At 38.8% G+C, this 15,558-nt stretch overlaps 1 protein-coding gene across 6 annotated transcripts in view; it reads left to right on the top strand.

Moving 5' to 3' along the window:
• Positions 1-5,435, top strand: part of LOC142402915 (transmembrane protein 161B-like) — a 61,392-nt gene extending 55,957 nt beyond the window's left edge. For all 6 annotated transcript variants that reach the window (XM_075488876.1, XM_075488878.1, XM_075488879.1 and 3 more), the window contains one exon: positions 885-5,435. In XM_075488876.1, coding sequence (XP_075344991.1) covers positions 885-1,162 — 278 coding nt within the window. In that variant the 3' untranslated portion in view covers positions 1,163-5,435. The remainder of the gene's footprint in view (positions 1-884) is intronic.
• The last annotated feature ends 10,123 nt before the right edge of the window (positions 5,436-15,558 follow it).

The raw sequence follows: 15,558 nt of genomic DNA, 5'->3' as shown, positions 1-15,558 counted from the left end.
TCCCGTCAGGTATTTATATGGAGTAATAAGATCCCCCTGAGCCTTCTCTTCTCTAGGCTGAACAGTCCCACAGTCCCAGCTCTCTCAACCTCTCCTCATATGAAAGATGCTCCGGTCCCTTCATCATCTTTTTGGCCCTGCACTGGACTCTCTCCAGTATGTCCATGTACTGGGGAACCCAGAACTGGACACAGGACTCCAGGTGTGGCCTCACCAGTGCTGAGTAGAGAGGAAGACTCACCTCCCTTGACCTGCTGGCAAAGCTGATAAACAGCTTTTAAGCTGTGCTCTTCTCTTGCTGCTTTTGACATCTTTCAACAATGAGCTGTATAAAGCATTGTTGATTTAACCTTAAGAATATCTGTTAATTTTTTTTTTTCAATATTTCAAATTTCAGTGGACTTTTTGAACAGAAATTGTAAGATGTGGGGTTTATTTCATTATTGGGAGATCTGATGTCACTGTTTTTTTTCTTTCTTTTGAGGGATGTCTTTCACAGCCTACCATGCAGTGGCAGCATTCATTTTGCCAAATGTGAACAGAAAGAAATAGGCATTATTAGTCTGTGATTCATTCCATCCTAAAATAGACATCTACATCTGGTGAGATGAATCACACCCAGCACTGACAGGGTCCCAAGGCAACTGATTAACATGTAAAAGTTAGGATGTCAAAAGGTAAGGTGAATCCTACCCTGGTAGCTTACTAGTATTATCAGGAAGCCATGTGGATGGACACAGTTAGCATTTACTAATTTATAAGTAAAATTTTGCAGGTGTTTTGTTTGACAAATATATATAAGATGATCTATAGAGTTGCTAGAAATAACAGAACTTAAAATCTAATTCTACAAATATCTTATGTGTTACTCTGTTTTTTAACAGGTAATTATTCTTGGGGCATCTACCCAGAATCTATTTCTGACACTGCAGTAGAAAACAATCCGCTTCCCAGTTCAGTTTATTCTGAGTCTCCATCTGTTGATGGAAAGATGAAAGTAACTGTAGTGCAAATAACAATGGCTTTGGGAAGCCTAAAGAATATTTTCACTCCTCTCCTATTCCGAGGACTCTTGTCTTTCCTCACCTGGTGGATTGCTGCTTGCCTCTTTTCCACAAGCCTCTTTGGGCTTTTCTATCACCAGTACCTGACTGTGGCATAAACCGATCAACTGACAAAGCAAGTATGAGGTCAAATTCTAGATACAAACCCAAGTACCCAAGAGGAGATGAAGAAAAAGCTATATATGAAGAAAAAACATAGCATTTATTCTTAAACACTTATTCTGTGTTCTCAGGGTGAATATTCTTATAATGTTTAAAATTGCAGCTGGGTTTGTTACTTTTTGTTACTGAAATGGTAGGTAACTAATTGAACTATGGTACTGGGATTGACTGACATTATTGTGTGGCGGGTATTGGTGGACATGTTGAAAAGATAACACCTCAGAGTATATTTGTTTCCATAAACAGCAAGCCACCCTCAAAATTTCGTATTTTAATAATCAAGAGTCAGTGACTGAACTATGTTAGTAGAGTACCAGATACGCTAATGGTGGCTGCCTAGTAAGTAAAATCTTGAAACAGCCATACAATGGAACAGTAGGGGTATTTAAAAAAATTGTTGGATAGCTATTAATCAGTTTTCTCCATGAAAAATGAAATAATCCAACAGGGCAAAAGAGATACTGTATATTACAGTAAAGAAAGTTGTATAAAATTTAAATTTAACATAGGAATAGATGTGTGAACCTGGCAGGTATTGCTGCCTAAATATATGCATGAATGCTTGTGCAGTAAGAAGGGTGTTATAAATATTATTTTTAAATTTCTTCTTTTCAGGTAATGGATAAATTCCATTGAATTCACAAAATAATTGAAGTAGATTAGTGACACCAATCAATCATTTCAAAACAAAACAGTTTAATCCTGCTGACTGAGTGTATGTATCTGTGTAATGTACATATAAATATATATTATATATTAAATATATAATATATATGAAATCTATTAAATATTGAATCTTTATTTTAAATTGCTGAATGTATGTTCCAAGTTAGTGGGACAGGGATATATGTGTATCTAGTAATTTCAAGATCCCTTTTGAAATGAAATTAATTTTTTTTGAAAGTTCACTTGAAAGGGCTATTTGTTTTTGGTGCCTCTATAAAGGTACTTACCTATATTAAAAAAAATGTTAATCTTGATGTTTCTGCTCTGTCAGATCATCATCTTTTGCCAGTCTAATCTGTGTTAACTTGGCCATATAGTAATAAATTAATAACTTTTGACTTCAGAAATAGATTTTCTGTATAATAAAGCCGATAAAGTAAGGAGGAGCAAAGCATTAACTTTACAAGTTTTGTTTAGTTGGAAGGATAGATCCTAAGTATAAAAACATTGTTAAGCAAACTAGAATGACAATTTTTTCACGATTCATGCAATCAGAAAACAGGAATGGAAATTTATATGCAGTAGCTTTTTAAAAAAGTTAATATTGCACTGTAAAGAGAGTTCTCAGTGTTTAACTAATATTAGCTATTTTTATGTTACTGGTTTTTTACTCTTGAATTTCTGTAAAGCTTTGGCATATAATAAGCATTTATAAATGGAAAAGCTTAATAAATATTTAATCCTTGCAAACAACATATGGGAAAGCAAACTGTCAGTGAATGCAGAAAATTAAAGATTTAAGCTGGTGATAAACTGTCTTGCTACACTGAATGTTTTTAAAGTTATTTATTAGTTTATTAAGTTGCACTTACTGGTACAAGGAAAAGATGCATATGCACCAGCTTGTACCTTCTGCATGCATTTGGGATATATGAGAACACCTTGCATGATTCTAGCAGTTTCATTGCAGTATAGTATTTCAGTGCTACTGGTACTGTAAGCTTTGTTTTTTCACACCACCTTTTTGTAACTAATGGTAACAAACACTCAACTGTGTGAATTGGTCTAAAGAATATTTGACTTCATAGATTCAGATCTTGAAACATTCCTAGGAAATGTCATTCAGACCAATAGAATGTCAAAATATGACAGGCCCAGCAATACTGGACCTGCTTTCTGTTAGTTTCAGATATGTGATTAGTAATGGAATTAATAAGGCCAGCTTTTAAGTTACAGTTAAGTTATAGTTAGATATCCATGGTTAATGTTTCATACAGGAAAATAATAAAACAACATAGTGCAGTTTCTTGTGAACTTGGCCCAAGAAGCTCATTAGATAGATGTAACCTATTATTGCAATATGAAGAACAGAAATGAACTTTAGATACTGGAGAAAACTTCAAAATAATGCTAAGTGACAGAGTTTCTGTTGCCACAGATGTTTATTTTGAAAGTTCATAACTGAAAGTGAGCTATAGTTATATAAAATTTAATTCAGCAAAGGTAATTGATTGTGTGTGTGGTTGAGCTTCACAGAGCTTTTGATAAGTATGTATGCTGTCTTATTCTTCAGAGGTCACACATTAAGGCATTAAGACATTAAGATCAATCCTTCTGGCTATTGCTGCTTCATTGTTCCACAGAACTGAAAGGTTGACCTTCTGGTCAGCAGTTTGATCTGAGTGGGAAATGGTCTTTCTTTGGATTCATTTAATCCTTACATGAGTCCAGGAGGCTTATTTAAAAACTAAAATATAGCAGTAAATGTCTTTGAAATGTGTGGTGACACAGGAACTAGAGGGAGCATATTACTATACTGGTGAGCAATGCTTTTTACAACTACCTGATATACTCAAAAGTGACTTGTAAAGAAAAATAGCAGGCTTCATAGTCCTGACTTCCACGTATATTATGTAAGCTTAAAGAAGTATCTGCTCACATGTTCCTTTAAAGCAGTAGCTGGCAAATGTTTTTTTTTTTCTTGGAGAGCTTTATCAGCGCTAGGAATAAAAAGTAGCTCACAGAAATAGAAAAGCAGGTAAAACCTGACTGAGAGGTTACTAGTTTTTATTCAGAATTCTTAAATGTTTGTCTTGCTTTTTCCTCACTACTTACTTAATTTCTGATAATTTTTAGAAGAAAAGATGCCTTTGACAAAGAATCAACATTTCTGTCTGTCTGTCTTTCTGTCTTCCTCCACTTCACCCTCCTTTTCTCACTCTAGTAATGGGACTTGTTATCCTGATGTTTTTTCCTATCCACAGCTTTTTCCCTAACTTAAGAACTAATGTGTTTAGAATTGACCCAGCTAAATTAGTTCAGGATTGGGGTTTTTTTGTTTGTTTTTCATTGTTTTGGTTTAAATTAATTTGTCTGTGAAGGATTAGTTCCTTTAAATAGTTTAAATAACTTTGAATTCCAGCTGAAATATGAACAAACTTGTTATTGGTTGTTTAAGCACTGCACTTTTATTATAGAAGTTTCTTTAGATTAAAAATATTAGGATAGTGATAAATCCAAGTATTCCAGCACGATTCAGGGAAGTCCAAATATAACACTTTGGCTGTTTCTGAGCTTAGAGAAGTTGATTAGGAAAAGGAGAAGGCATTGTAACAAGCCTATTCTTCCACTTTGCAGGCAATATTCTCAGGCAGCATTTGTCCTCTTTTGATACCTTACCAAGCTTTAGGATTTCCCTGGTGTTGAAGGGACTCTGGTAATTTCAGCTGCAGTTTTTTTCTTTTTCTGACTTCTCTTGCATAAGAATCAACAAGTAAAGTATCAAGAAAAACAGGTAGTATCAGTGCAAGAGAACATCCTTGTACAGAAGGCCATGCTTTAGAAAATTCATTTCTATGGCAGATGTTCTTCAGCTTCTTTTAGTCACAAATACTGGAAGACGTGAGCAGAGATGCATGTTTCCCCGGATTATAAAGTCAAACTCACCTATGAACAAAAATGCCATCAAAATACATCAACATTGCAATTAGCTAGCATAACTTCAGTGTATATGTAATATGGTTAGTACAGAAATTCCAACTAACCTCAAAGGAACAATTTAAAGTTTTGCACTTTGTCACAGTAGCTACAGCTAACTGGTAATAGAGGTCTTGGATTTAATGCATAGAAAATATAAAAGTATCGAATCCTGAAACCTATTATTTAAGTCTCATAGAAATGTTGGAAGGCTCTACAAGACAGGCCTTATACCTATTTATTCTTGAAGGCCCCTGTTTTCCTTTTGAACATTAACTTGTTTTTCCTGATAAGTTTTTGAACAGTTTTGAAATGCTATCCTTCATGTTTTGGCATATGATGCAATTTGTGCATTTATTTGTTATCCAGAAAAACTCTAAATTTTAACCCACAGTTAATTTTGTCCCTACAAAGTGACTAGAATGTTTTGCCTGAGATTGAAGAATTAAGCGCACAGTGAAAACAGAAAATGTTGAATTAAAATGAGGCCCCCAAAATTGTGTGTTCTGTTGGGGAAATCTTTCTATTATGGCTGAGTAAAATCTTAATAGTAGAAGGAAACAGCAGTTTGCTTGTATCCTAAATCAAATATTAAAGGTGAATGTTTACCATAATGAGTAAGACTCTTATTTTCAGCATCTGCAGCCTAAGTCTTAAATCCCAAATGATAAATTAATAGCAATATTTTGACATTACTGATATTTACTCTAAAGATCATATAGGCAACAAGTATTGTAGCTAAATGCTAGATCTTGTTAAGCAAGCTGATGTAGTCAGTCTATACTTCAGAGTGACATTTGAACAACTTTTACTGTAGAGAGATCTGCCATGCTTTGTGGCTTTGGCAATGCATGTACTGAAATTGATGGCATATCTAATCTTCATTCCTGATACTAGACTGAAAAGTCTTCTTCCTCCATGGGAGAGATGGTGAGGCCAAGATGTTACTCCAATGCTGCTTTTACTGAAATCTGTATATACTGTACTTACATTTTTGAAGTCTCCCATTGTTGACTGCCAGGAGATTAATGCTGCACTGGACATTGTTTTGCATGCCAGTGTATATATATTTTTATACCTTTGGTTTCAGTGGCATTTTTAATGGAAATTATTTTTAATCCTGATATCATGGATTACCTTTTCTTTTTTTTTAATTAATATCAGCACCTGCAACCATAAGACAAATATTTCTACAATGAGGTCACCCCTCAGCCTCCTTTTCTCCAAACTAGACAAACCCAGAGTCCTCAGCTGTTCCTCATAGGACATGCCTTCCAGCCCTTTCAGCAGCTTTGTTGCCCTCCTCTGGATGCATTCAAGGACCTTAACATCCTTCTTAAATTGCGGGGCTCGGAACTGCACGCAATACTCAAGGTGAGGCTGCACCAATGCTAAATACAGAGGGATAATCACCTCTTTTGACCTGCTGGTTATGCTGTGTTTAATGCATCCCAGGATGCAGTTTGCCCTCTTGGCTGCCAGGGCACACTGCTGACTCATGTTGAGCCTGCTGTCAACCAGCACCCCCAGATCCCTTTCTGCAGGGCTGCTCTCCAGCCACTCCTCTCCCAATTTATGCTTGTGCCTGGCGTTACTCCGTCCCAGGTGCAGAATCTGGCATCAGATTTGTAGTATTTCTTTCAACAACATGCTATCCTTATGACTCTGCTATTTAAAGACCTGTAGTGTTTTAAGAGTAGCTTTTTTTAAACTACATAGTAGTTGGCCATTTTTATTTATTTTATGATGCTGCTAAGTATTTTTAAAGACTGACTTAAAATATCGTGTGCTTAAAACCAGCCTTTGTTCTCTTTTCCTGTTCTTTGTAACTTTGCTTCCCTCATGTGTTCTAAGTTTCAAGAATGCATATTTGTAACATTTTTATAAAAAGCTAGAATGAAGAAAAATGCACCAAATATTCTATTTTGTAAATGCAGTTCATATCCATGTCATGATGTGCCAACAAATAGTTTTTGGTTTTCCTGTTTTCAGTCATGTCTTTTTCCCATTGTTAATGATCTTGCATGTTTTCAGTATGTAGGGTTTTCTAGGAAGAATACACCTGGGGAAACAGTCTGTAATAGCAATAGTAGGAAATTTTATCTAATGTTTCAGTTTTTCCATTTATATGAGCTAATATTAATGTAAACATGCTATTAAATAGTTTAACCCTGAAATTTCTCTTAAGGTAGACTTATTATAATTGCACAGGGAACATCCTCTCGGTTGTAAATATTTTGCTTTAAATATGTCTCTGTTGCTGGGAACATGCATAAATTCAATGTTGTTTTTCTGTTGTTAATGTTTTTTTTTAATCTTTTTAAGCAAAGAGAACATAACACTTCCTATTCTAGAAAAAGCCTAAGAACAAAGGGCTCCCCTCCCTTCATTTCCATATTTGCCAAATGGGAAAATCTCTGATTTTATTTATGCATGACTCCATCATCTCCCAAACAGAACAAGTTCACAGAAATGGGGAGGGGGTTATGGGGAGCATGGCAAAGTTGTATATTGAGGAATTCAGACTCTACAGAATGGAAGACACGGAAAGTGGTTAATCTGGAAAGGGATTTAATGGCTGCAGGAAAGTACCATGTGGTAATAGGCAGTTCCATATATACTGCTAGAACAACAATCTGGGAGGTGGGGGAGTGAATGTGATTCACAGACTCAGGAACAAAAGTGATGAGTTGAGGTTTGTTCTGTGTAACCTGGGATAAGTGGGACCAAACACTATAAAACTGCAGGGGGGAATGTTTGTGGGGTTTTGTTGGATTTGTTTTTCATATGAAAAGCTGTGGAGGATGTAGGCACTAGAAAAATGACTTCTAGAGGGAAACATAAAAAGAACTCTGCAGAGTGTCAAGAGAAGATTCAGAAGTTAAAATACCTTAATATGGAATAAAAACTGCATAGGGAAGGACTCTAATATTAGAGGAAGACAGAACAGGAACCAGTGACTAGAACCTAACACTAGATAAATTACAGTAGTGGAAAATACACTGTTTTAACAGAGTGAGTAACTAATTAAATTACAACCTGAAGTGGTGAATTCTTCACTGGGTTGTTTTCAGACATTCTTTTTATAAGCTGCTATAGGTAAGCAAATTACTGATCTCAGTAAAATGATGATCAGTGAAAATGTACATGAACTTATTGGTCACAATTCTATGCTATTCTTTTGGATTTCGGCCCTGAGGAAGAACCCAGCCAGCTTTTTGCATTCCACCAGGGAATTTAAATCTCCTGCTGTGTATTTTGCTTATTACCTCCTTAAGCCACTGAAACTTTTATCCCTGACAGTAATATTAATGATTGACACCTGGTTTTTGAAGATGAGTAAAACTGACAGCTGTTTTGTATTTTGCTTGTGTGTAGATAGAGTAACTTCAACTAACAAGTCCAATAACTCCGTTCTCTAAGAACATGTTCAGTGTTGCCAACTTCTGAGTTGATCACTAACTGTGTTTAAATTGTTTCTTAAGCCCTCCCACATGTGATACTATTAAAATGTTTGACTGCAAAGAAAAGCTAGAAAAAGTAAGCAGGATGATAAAAGTGAAGGAAACAGATAACAAATAACTAAACCACTGTTTAATTTAGTTTTATTCTAAAGATCAACATTTTTTAACTTTGCAAAGATGCTGAATCTAACTCCATATCAACAGTAGAGTCAGAACTTTACTCTTAAAAACTTAAAGTGTAAGTCTGAAATGTCATGAACTTATTTTTTTAAATGTTATGATTTTAATATTTTAACTTATCAGTTGGACTCTCTCCAGTATGTCCATATCTCTCTTGTACTGGGGAGCTGTCGTGGTTTAGCCCCAGCCGGCAGCTAAGCACCACGCAGCTGCTCGCTCACTCCCCCCACAGTGGGATGGGGGAGAGAATCGGAAGAGCAAAAGTAAGAAAACTCGTGGGCTGAGATAAGAACAGTTTAATAATTGGAACAAAATAATAATAATGAATTGTAATGAGAAGGAAAACAACAAGAGAGCGAGAGGAACAAAACCCAAGGGAGGGAAAAAAGAGAATAAATAAATAAATAAATAAATAAAAAAGATACAACCGCTCACCACCTGCCAACCAATGCCCAGCCAGTCCCCGAGCAGCGACCGCTACCCCCCAGCCAACTCCCCCAGTTTATATACTGAGCATGACATCATATGGTATGGAATAGCCCTTTGGCCAGTTTGGATCAACTATCCTGGCTGTGCCCCCCTCCCATTTCTTGTGCACCTGGCAGAGCAGGGGAAGCTGAAAAAGTCCTTGCCCAGTGTAAACATTACTTAGCAACAACTAAAACATCAGTGTGTTATCAATATTATTCTCATACTAAAATCCAAAACACAGCACTATACCAGCTACTAGGAAGAAAATTAACTCTATCCCCGCCGAAACCAGGACAGGAGCCCAGAACTGGACACAGTACTCCAGGTGTGGCCTCACCAGTGCTGAGTAGAGGGGAAGGATCACCTCCCTCGACCTGCTGGCAACGCTCCTCCTAATGCAGCCCAGGAAACCGTTAGCCACCTTTGCTGCAAGGACACATTGTCGGCTCATGTGGCACACTGCCGGATATTGTCTGGGTGTTGAAGTTAGGTTGAGTGGCTTAGTATCCCAGGTTATTCCAAATTTTCTAAAGGTGGGATCAGGAAAGCTAAGGCACAGTTGGAGCTCAATTTGGCAAGGGATGCAAAGAATACTAAGAAGGGATTTTACAGGTATGCTGGCCAGAAAAGGAAGATTAAAGAAAATGCACCTCCCCTGAAAAATAAGACAGGAGAACTGGTGACAATTGACATGGAGAAGGCTAAGGTACTCAACAATTTTTTCTGCCTCTGTTTTAAATGGTAATCTCTCTTCCCACATCTCTCAAGCCCCTGAACCTCAAGGCCGGGACTGAGGGAACGAAGTCCCTCCCATTGTAGGAGAAAATCAGGTTCGAGACCACCTGAGGAACCTGAACATACACAAGTCCATGGGACCCAATGGGATGCATCCCAGAGTCCTGAGGGAACTGGCTGATGTAGTTGCCAAGCCACTCTCCATCATGTTTGAAAAGTCATGGCAGTCAGGCAAAGTCCCTAGTGACTGGAGAAAAGGGAAGCATTGTGCCCATTTTTAAAAAGGGTAAAAAAGAGGACCCTGGGAACTACTGACCAGTCAGCCTCACCTCCATGCGTGGTAAGATCATGGAACAGATAGATTCTCCTGGAAGACATGTCAAAGCATATGGAGGACAGGGAAGTGATTAGAGACAGCCAACAATACTTCTCCAAGGGCAAATCCTGCCTGACTAATCTGGTGGCTTTCTACGATGGAATGACTGCATTGGTGAACAAGGGAAGAGCTACGGATGTCATCTATCTAGACTGCTGTAAGGCCTTTGAGACGGTCCCCCACAACATTCTTGCTGCTAAATTGGAGAGATATGGGTTAGATGGCCACGTCCAAAGAGTTACAGTCAATGGCTCAATGTCCAAGTGGAATCCAGTAATGAGTGGTGTCCCTCAAAGGTCCTTACTGGGACCAATACTATTTAATATCTTCATCAATGACATAGACAGTGGGATTGAGTGAACCCTCAGCAAGTTTGCGGATGACACCAAGCTGAGTGGTGCAGTTGATTTGCTGGAGGGAAGGGATGCCATCCAGAGGGACCTGGACAGGCTTGAGGAGTGGGCCCATGTGACCCTCATGAAGTTCAACAAGGCCAAGTGCAAGGGCCTGCACCTGGGTCAGGGCAATCCCCATTATCAATACAGACTGGGGGATAAAGGGATTGAGAACAGCCCTGCAGAGAAGGACTTGGGGATATTGGTGGATGAATAGCTGGACATGAGCTGGCAATGTGTGCTTGCAGCCCAGAAAGCCAGTTGTATCCTGGGCTGCATCAAAAGAAGCGTGGCCAGCAGGTCGAGGGAGGTGATTCTGCCCCTTACTCTGCTCTTGTGAGACCCCACGTGGAGTACTGCATCCAGCTCTGGGGTCCCCAGGACAAGACAGACGCAGGCCTGTTAGAGCGGGTCCAGAGGAGGGCCACAAAAATGATCAGAGGGCTGGAACACCTCTCCTATGAGGACAGGCTGAGAGAGTTGGGGTTGTTCAGCCTGGAGAAGAGAAGGCTCCAGGGAGACCTTATTGTGGCCTTTCAATATATAAAGGGGGCTTATAAGAAAGGTGGAGAAAGACTTTTTACCAGGGCCTGTAGTGACAGGACAAGGGGCAACAGTTTTAAACTGAAAGAGGGTAGATGTAGATTGGATATAAGGAATAGGGTTTTTTTTTACAATGAGGGTGGTGAGACACTGGAACAGGTTGCCCAGAGAAGTTGTGGATGCTCCATCCCTGGAAGTGTTCAAGGTCAGGTTGGATGGGGCTTTGAGCAACCTGATCTAGTGGAAGGTATCCCTGCTCACAACAGGGGGGGTTGGACTAGATGATCTTTAAAGGTCCCTTCCAACCCAAGCCATTCTATGAGTCTTCTACCTCCTTCCCCCACCCCGAGCGGCACAGGGGGATGGGGAATGGGGGTTGTGGTCAGATCATAACAGTTCATCTCTGCTGATCCTTCCTCCTCATGCTTTTCCCCTTCTCCAGTGTGGGGTCCCTCCCATGGGCTACAGACCTTCAGGAAAATCTGCTTTAGTGTGGGCTCTTCACGGGCTGCAGCTTCCTTCAGGGCACATCCACCTGCTGTGTTTAGGGGTCCTCCAGGGGCTGCAATGTGGATATGTGCTCCACTGTGGACCTCCATGGGCTGCAGGGGGACAACCTGCTTCACCATGGTCTTCACCACGTGCTGCAGGGGAATCTCTGCTCTGGTGCCTGGAGTACCTCCTCGCCTTCCTTCTTCACTGGCCTTGGTGTCTGCAGGGTTGTTTCTCTCTCTCTCTCTCTCTTTTTTTTTTTTTCTTTTCTTTTCCCTCACTTCTCTCTCACAGCTGCTGTGCAGCGTTTTATACCCATTCTTAAGTATGTTATCACAGAGACGCTACCAACATTGCTGATTGGCTTGGCCTTGGCCAGTGGTCGGTCTGTTTTGGAGCTGGCTGGTACTGGCTGTGTTTAACATGGGGGCAGCTTCTGGTGTCTTCTCACAGGGGCCACCCCTGCAGACCTGCCCCCCCCCCCCCCCCCCCCCAACCTCCCCATGTAAACCCAATGTACAAATATTTTTCTACGCTACAGTTAAATACCCTTAATTTACTGATATCTATGCTTTTGTAAGCTGTACTGTTCATTTTTTCTTCTTTCTAGTAAGAGTTGAAGATATCGCTGTGGTGTTTTTTAGGACAGGAATGTAGATGTAAAGATCTGGTCTGTGTAATAAAAAAGACTGGTTATGGTTATTCCATAATAGCCGTTGCAGATTTTTAAAAATTACTCTTTTTTGAGAAGCATAGTTATCCTTAATAAAATAATTTAGAACATGATTCTCATAGGTAATTGTAATGATATAGTGACCTTTTTCCAATATAGGTACAGCCTTTTCTGCTGTGGTTGATGACAACTTGAAAATTTGGTGTTTTAAGAAGCATAAGTGCTTTCACTTGAATGGTGCATTGATAGTTGCAAACCTTTCTAATTATGAACACGTGTCTTTTATGCTGAAGAGAATTGAAGTTTAGCTGTAATTTATCAGTTGAGACAATGTTGGTACTTTAACACAAAGGTATTTTGGTTAGGTGCTGCAAATGACATGGTTTAATGTGTGTACGTATGTGTGTTGATATATAGTTCTCTTTTTAAAAAGCACTCTGAATTGCTCATACTGACATTGTTTTACTTGAGGATTTTTTTTTTTCTTTAGTTTACAATGGTATCAGCATCCTACTGAAGAAGGTCTAAGGCTTCTTGCAGGGAAACAAAGAGGCAAGAGCAAAAAAGATAGGTAAAAACTTGTTTTAAGTTTTTTCTTTTTTTTTTTTTTTTTTTACTCCATATAACAACTTTACTGACAAACTTTTGGTTTTGTGTGAGTCTAAAACTTCTTGAATATGATTGCCCTGCTTGTTTTGATTGCCACAGCTCTGTACTGAACTGTGTTCTTTCGGTTTAACAGAGAACTTAACGTGCCCAAATTGTACAGAACTAGGTAATTCCCAGTCTCCAAAAGTGGTCTGTGACATTGCTAATTTAGTGGCAAGAATTTTCTTAATGAATCTATTCATTTAGATGAAGACTGAGAATAGGAAATCTTATATACGATGGAAGGTCTTCATCTTGAAGCAAGATGAGAAAGATTTGAGTATATTAGTTGAACACAGGATTACTGTGAGCTGCCACTCTTGTGCAGCTGTGAAAAAAGTAAATGTGCTCCTAGGATATATTAAGTGAGGTATTTCCAGTAAAGAGAGAGGGAAATGTTAATCTTGTTGCACAAGGCCACTGATATAGAACTTTATCTGGATTACTGTGTACAATTCTGATCACTCATGTTCAAGAAAAATGAATTCAGACTCAAACAGGTGAAGAGAAGGACTGCTAGGATGATCCAGGAAACGGAAAGCCTGTCTTACAAGAGGAGGCTAAAAGAGCTTGCCTTGTTTAACCTAGCAAAAAGAGTCTGAGAAGGATAGGATAGCTGTCTATCAACTTAAGCTGGAAACAGATTTCTGATCTTCAGTCATGAAGCTCTGGAACAGCCTCACCAGAAGCATAATTGGGGCAAGAACCAAGACCGATCTTGAGGTGGTGGAGCTTGCTATGTTTATGCAAGATTTCTGAATTGGCTATGTTTAAAACAAATACCCAGTGACTTGCTTTTTGGTGACATTGGTCTTTTTTTTTTTTTTTTTATTCCAATATAAACTGCTCTCTTAAAATTCTTAATATCTAACTTTTGTGTTAATTCATAAACTGCACATATAACCTGTTCATCATAAAATCAAAGCAATTTTTTTTTCAATTTCTTACTTAAGCTACATGGGTAGCAACCTTATTTGCCAAATGTTGGGCTAAAAAATTAAGCCTTTTCTTTAATATATAATACTTCGATATTACACGTTTGTCACAATATTCTTTAATATTCAGAAAAATCATTTTATCCAAGTTTTCTGTAACAAATTGAAGCAAAATAGTTAATAGTATTACAATTTATAACTGTGCATTTAACCAGTGATATTTATTAATATTTAAAATAACTTCAGTTACATAACTATAACTTTAAGTTACATGTTTCACCAATACGAGCCTTAAACAGGAAAACACAATTGCATTGCCAAATACTAATTGCACTTTACACCGAATGCCTTTCCTCAACCTTGGCAATCTTCTGCCATCCAAAGCATGCATATTCTCACTTTCACCAGGGCAATCATATGCTCTCTGCTGTGTGGAAGCATGGCATGTTAATGTGTACTTACGTATGAGCTTAAATTTTGTAATCTTGGAAAAATTTACTGTGAAGCTTGGTAGAAAACTGTATCACAGTTCACCTATTTGCATTAAGTCCTTTTTCACCTGTTAAACTTTTGCATGTAATGTTTCAAATGTGGTGCTACGTTTTCATGTCTAAACAGTCAAATTCTGTTGGTGTAATTTAATTATTATGATTGTTGTATTTATCATAGTACATTAATATCTAACCAAGAAAATACAGTTTTAATATGTGTATGTAGTTGTTTGTAATAAGGTACATTTTATTGACAGATGGATATGAAACTTCAGAGGGAATCAGGATGGTAATGTGGAGACTTAAATGCTGCTTTCTTTACTTTGCTATTGTAACAATAGGATGTATAATAACCTTAATTTTCAGTCAGTGGATATACCTCTGTTCTCTGAAGAAGCTGCTTGTCAGGGCAGGCCCAAGACAAGAGACAAAGACATAAGATTCGAAGGCTCTTGCAGGCAGTAGCTCAGAAGAGGCTGAGCTCTGCCTGCTAGCCAGTTTTATTAGCTCTCCTGATAACACAACAATGGCAGCTGAAGACTTAAAATTTACAGAAGATCATCTCCTTTGAACGGATACCTATGTAACCCTGACACTATCTATCTCCTTCCTTCACCTAGGGTGTGCCCCCACATCCTCCAGTGGACCAAACTTAGCAGGATAACAGGCGCCCAGGAACCTCTGGGCCATGACCCACCCAATCAATCAAATACTGCAGGGTACCCCAGGATATCCTGGAACCCAAAATATCCCAGACACGATATTCTCTCTGGCCCTGGACCATAACTGGAGATGGAGGTAGAGGTTGCCACTGGAAGGGATCCGGGTGAACAGGTTTTAACAGGGAGACGTGAACAATGGGTGAATATTGAGAGTGCGTAGAAGGTGCAGATGGAACGCAACCGGATTTTATACAGGCCCAGGTAATGGTGGTCCAACTTGGAAGAAGGATGCACAGAACAAACACGTTCACCGGACAACCAAACATAGTCCCCAACCACAAAGTCCGGCGCTGGTCACCGATGACTATCTGCGTAGTCTTTGTAAGCAGCCTTTGCTTTTTCCAGCTGCTCTTGAAGAAACAAATACATATACTGCAACCGCTCAAGGGAGTCCTCAGGAGAAAACCCCTGGACAGCCACTGGAGTAGCTGGGTGGTCACGGGGATGAAAACCGTACTGTTGTGTAAAAAGGGGTCTGCTGCGTGGAAGAGTGGACACTGCTGTTATGTGCAAATTCTGCCAACGGTAACAGAGAGACCCAGTCATCTTGATGTTAATTAATATA

The sequence above is a fragment of the Mycteria americana genome (genome assembly GCF_035582795.1).
Source record: "Mycteria americana isolate JAX WOST 10 ecotype Jacksonville Zoo and Gardens chromosome Z unlocalized genomic scaffold, USCA_MyAme_1.0 Scaffold_18, whole genome shotgun sequence".
Taxonomy (NCBI): domain Eukaryota; kingdom Metazoa; phylum Chordata; class Aves; order Ciconiiformes; family Ciconiidae; genus Mycteria; species Mycteria americana.
This window is presented reverse-complemented; position numbering and strand designations above follow the sequence as displayed.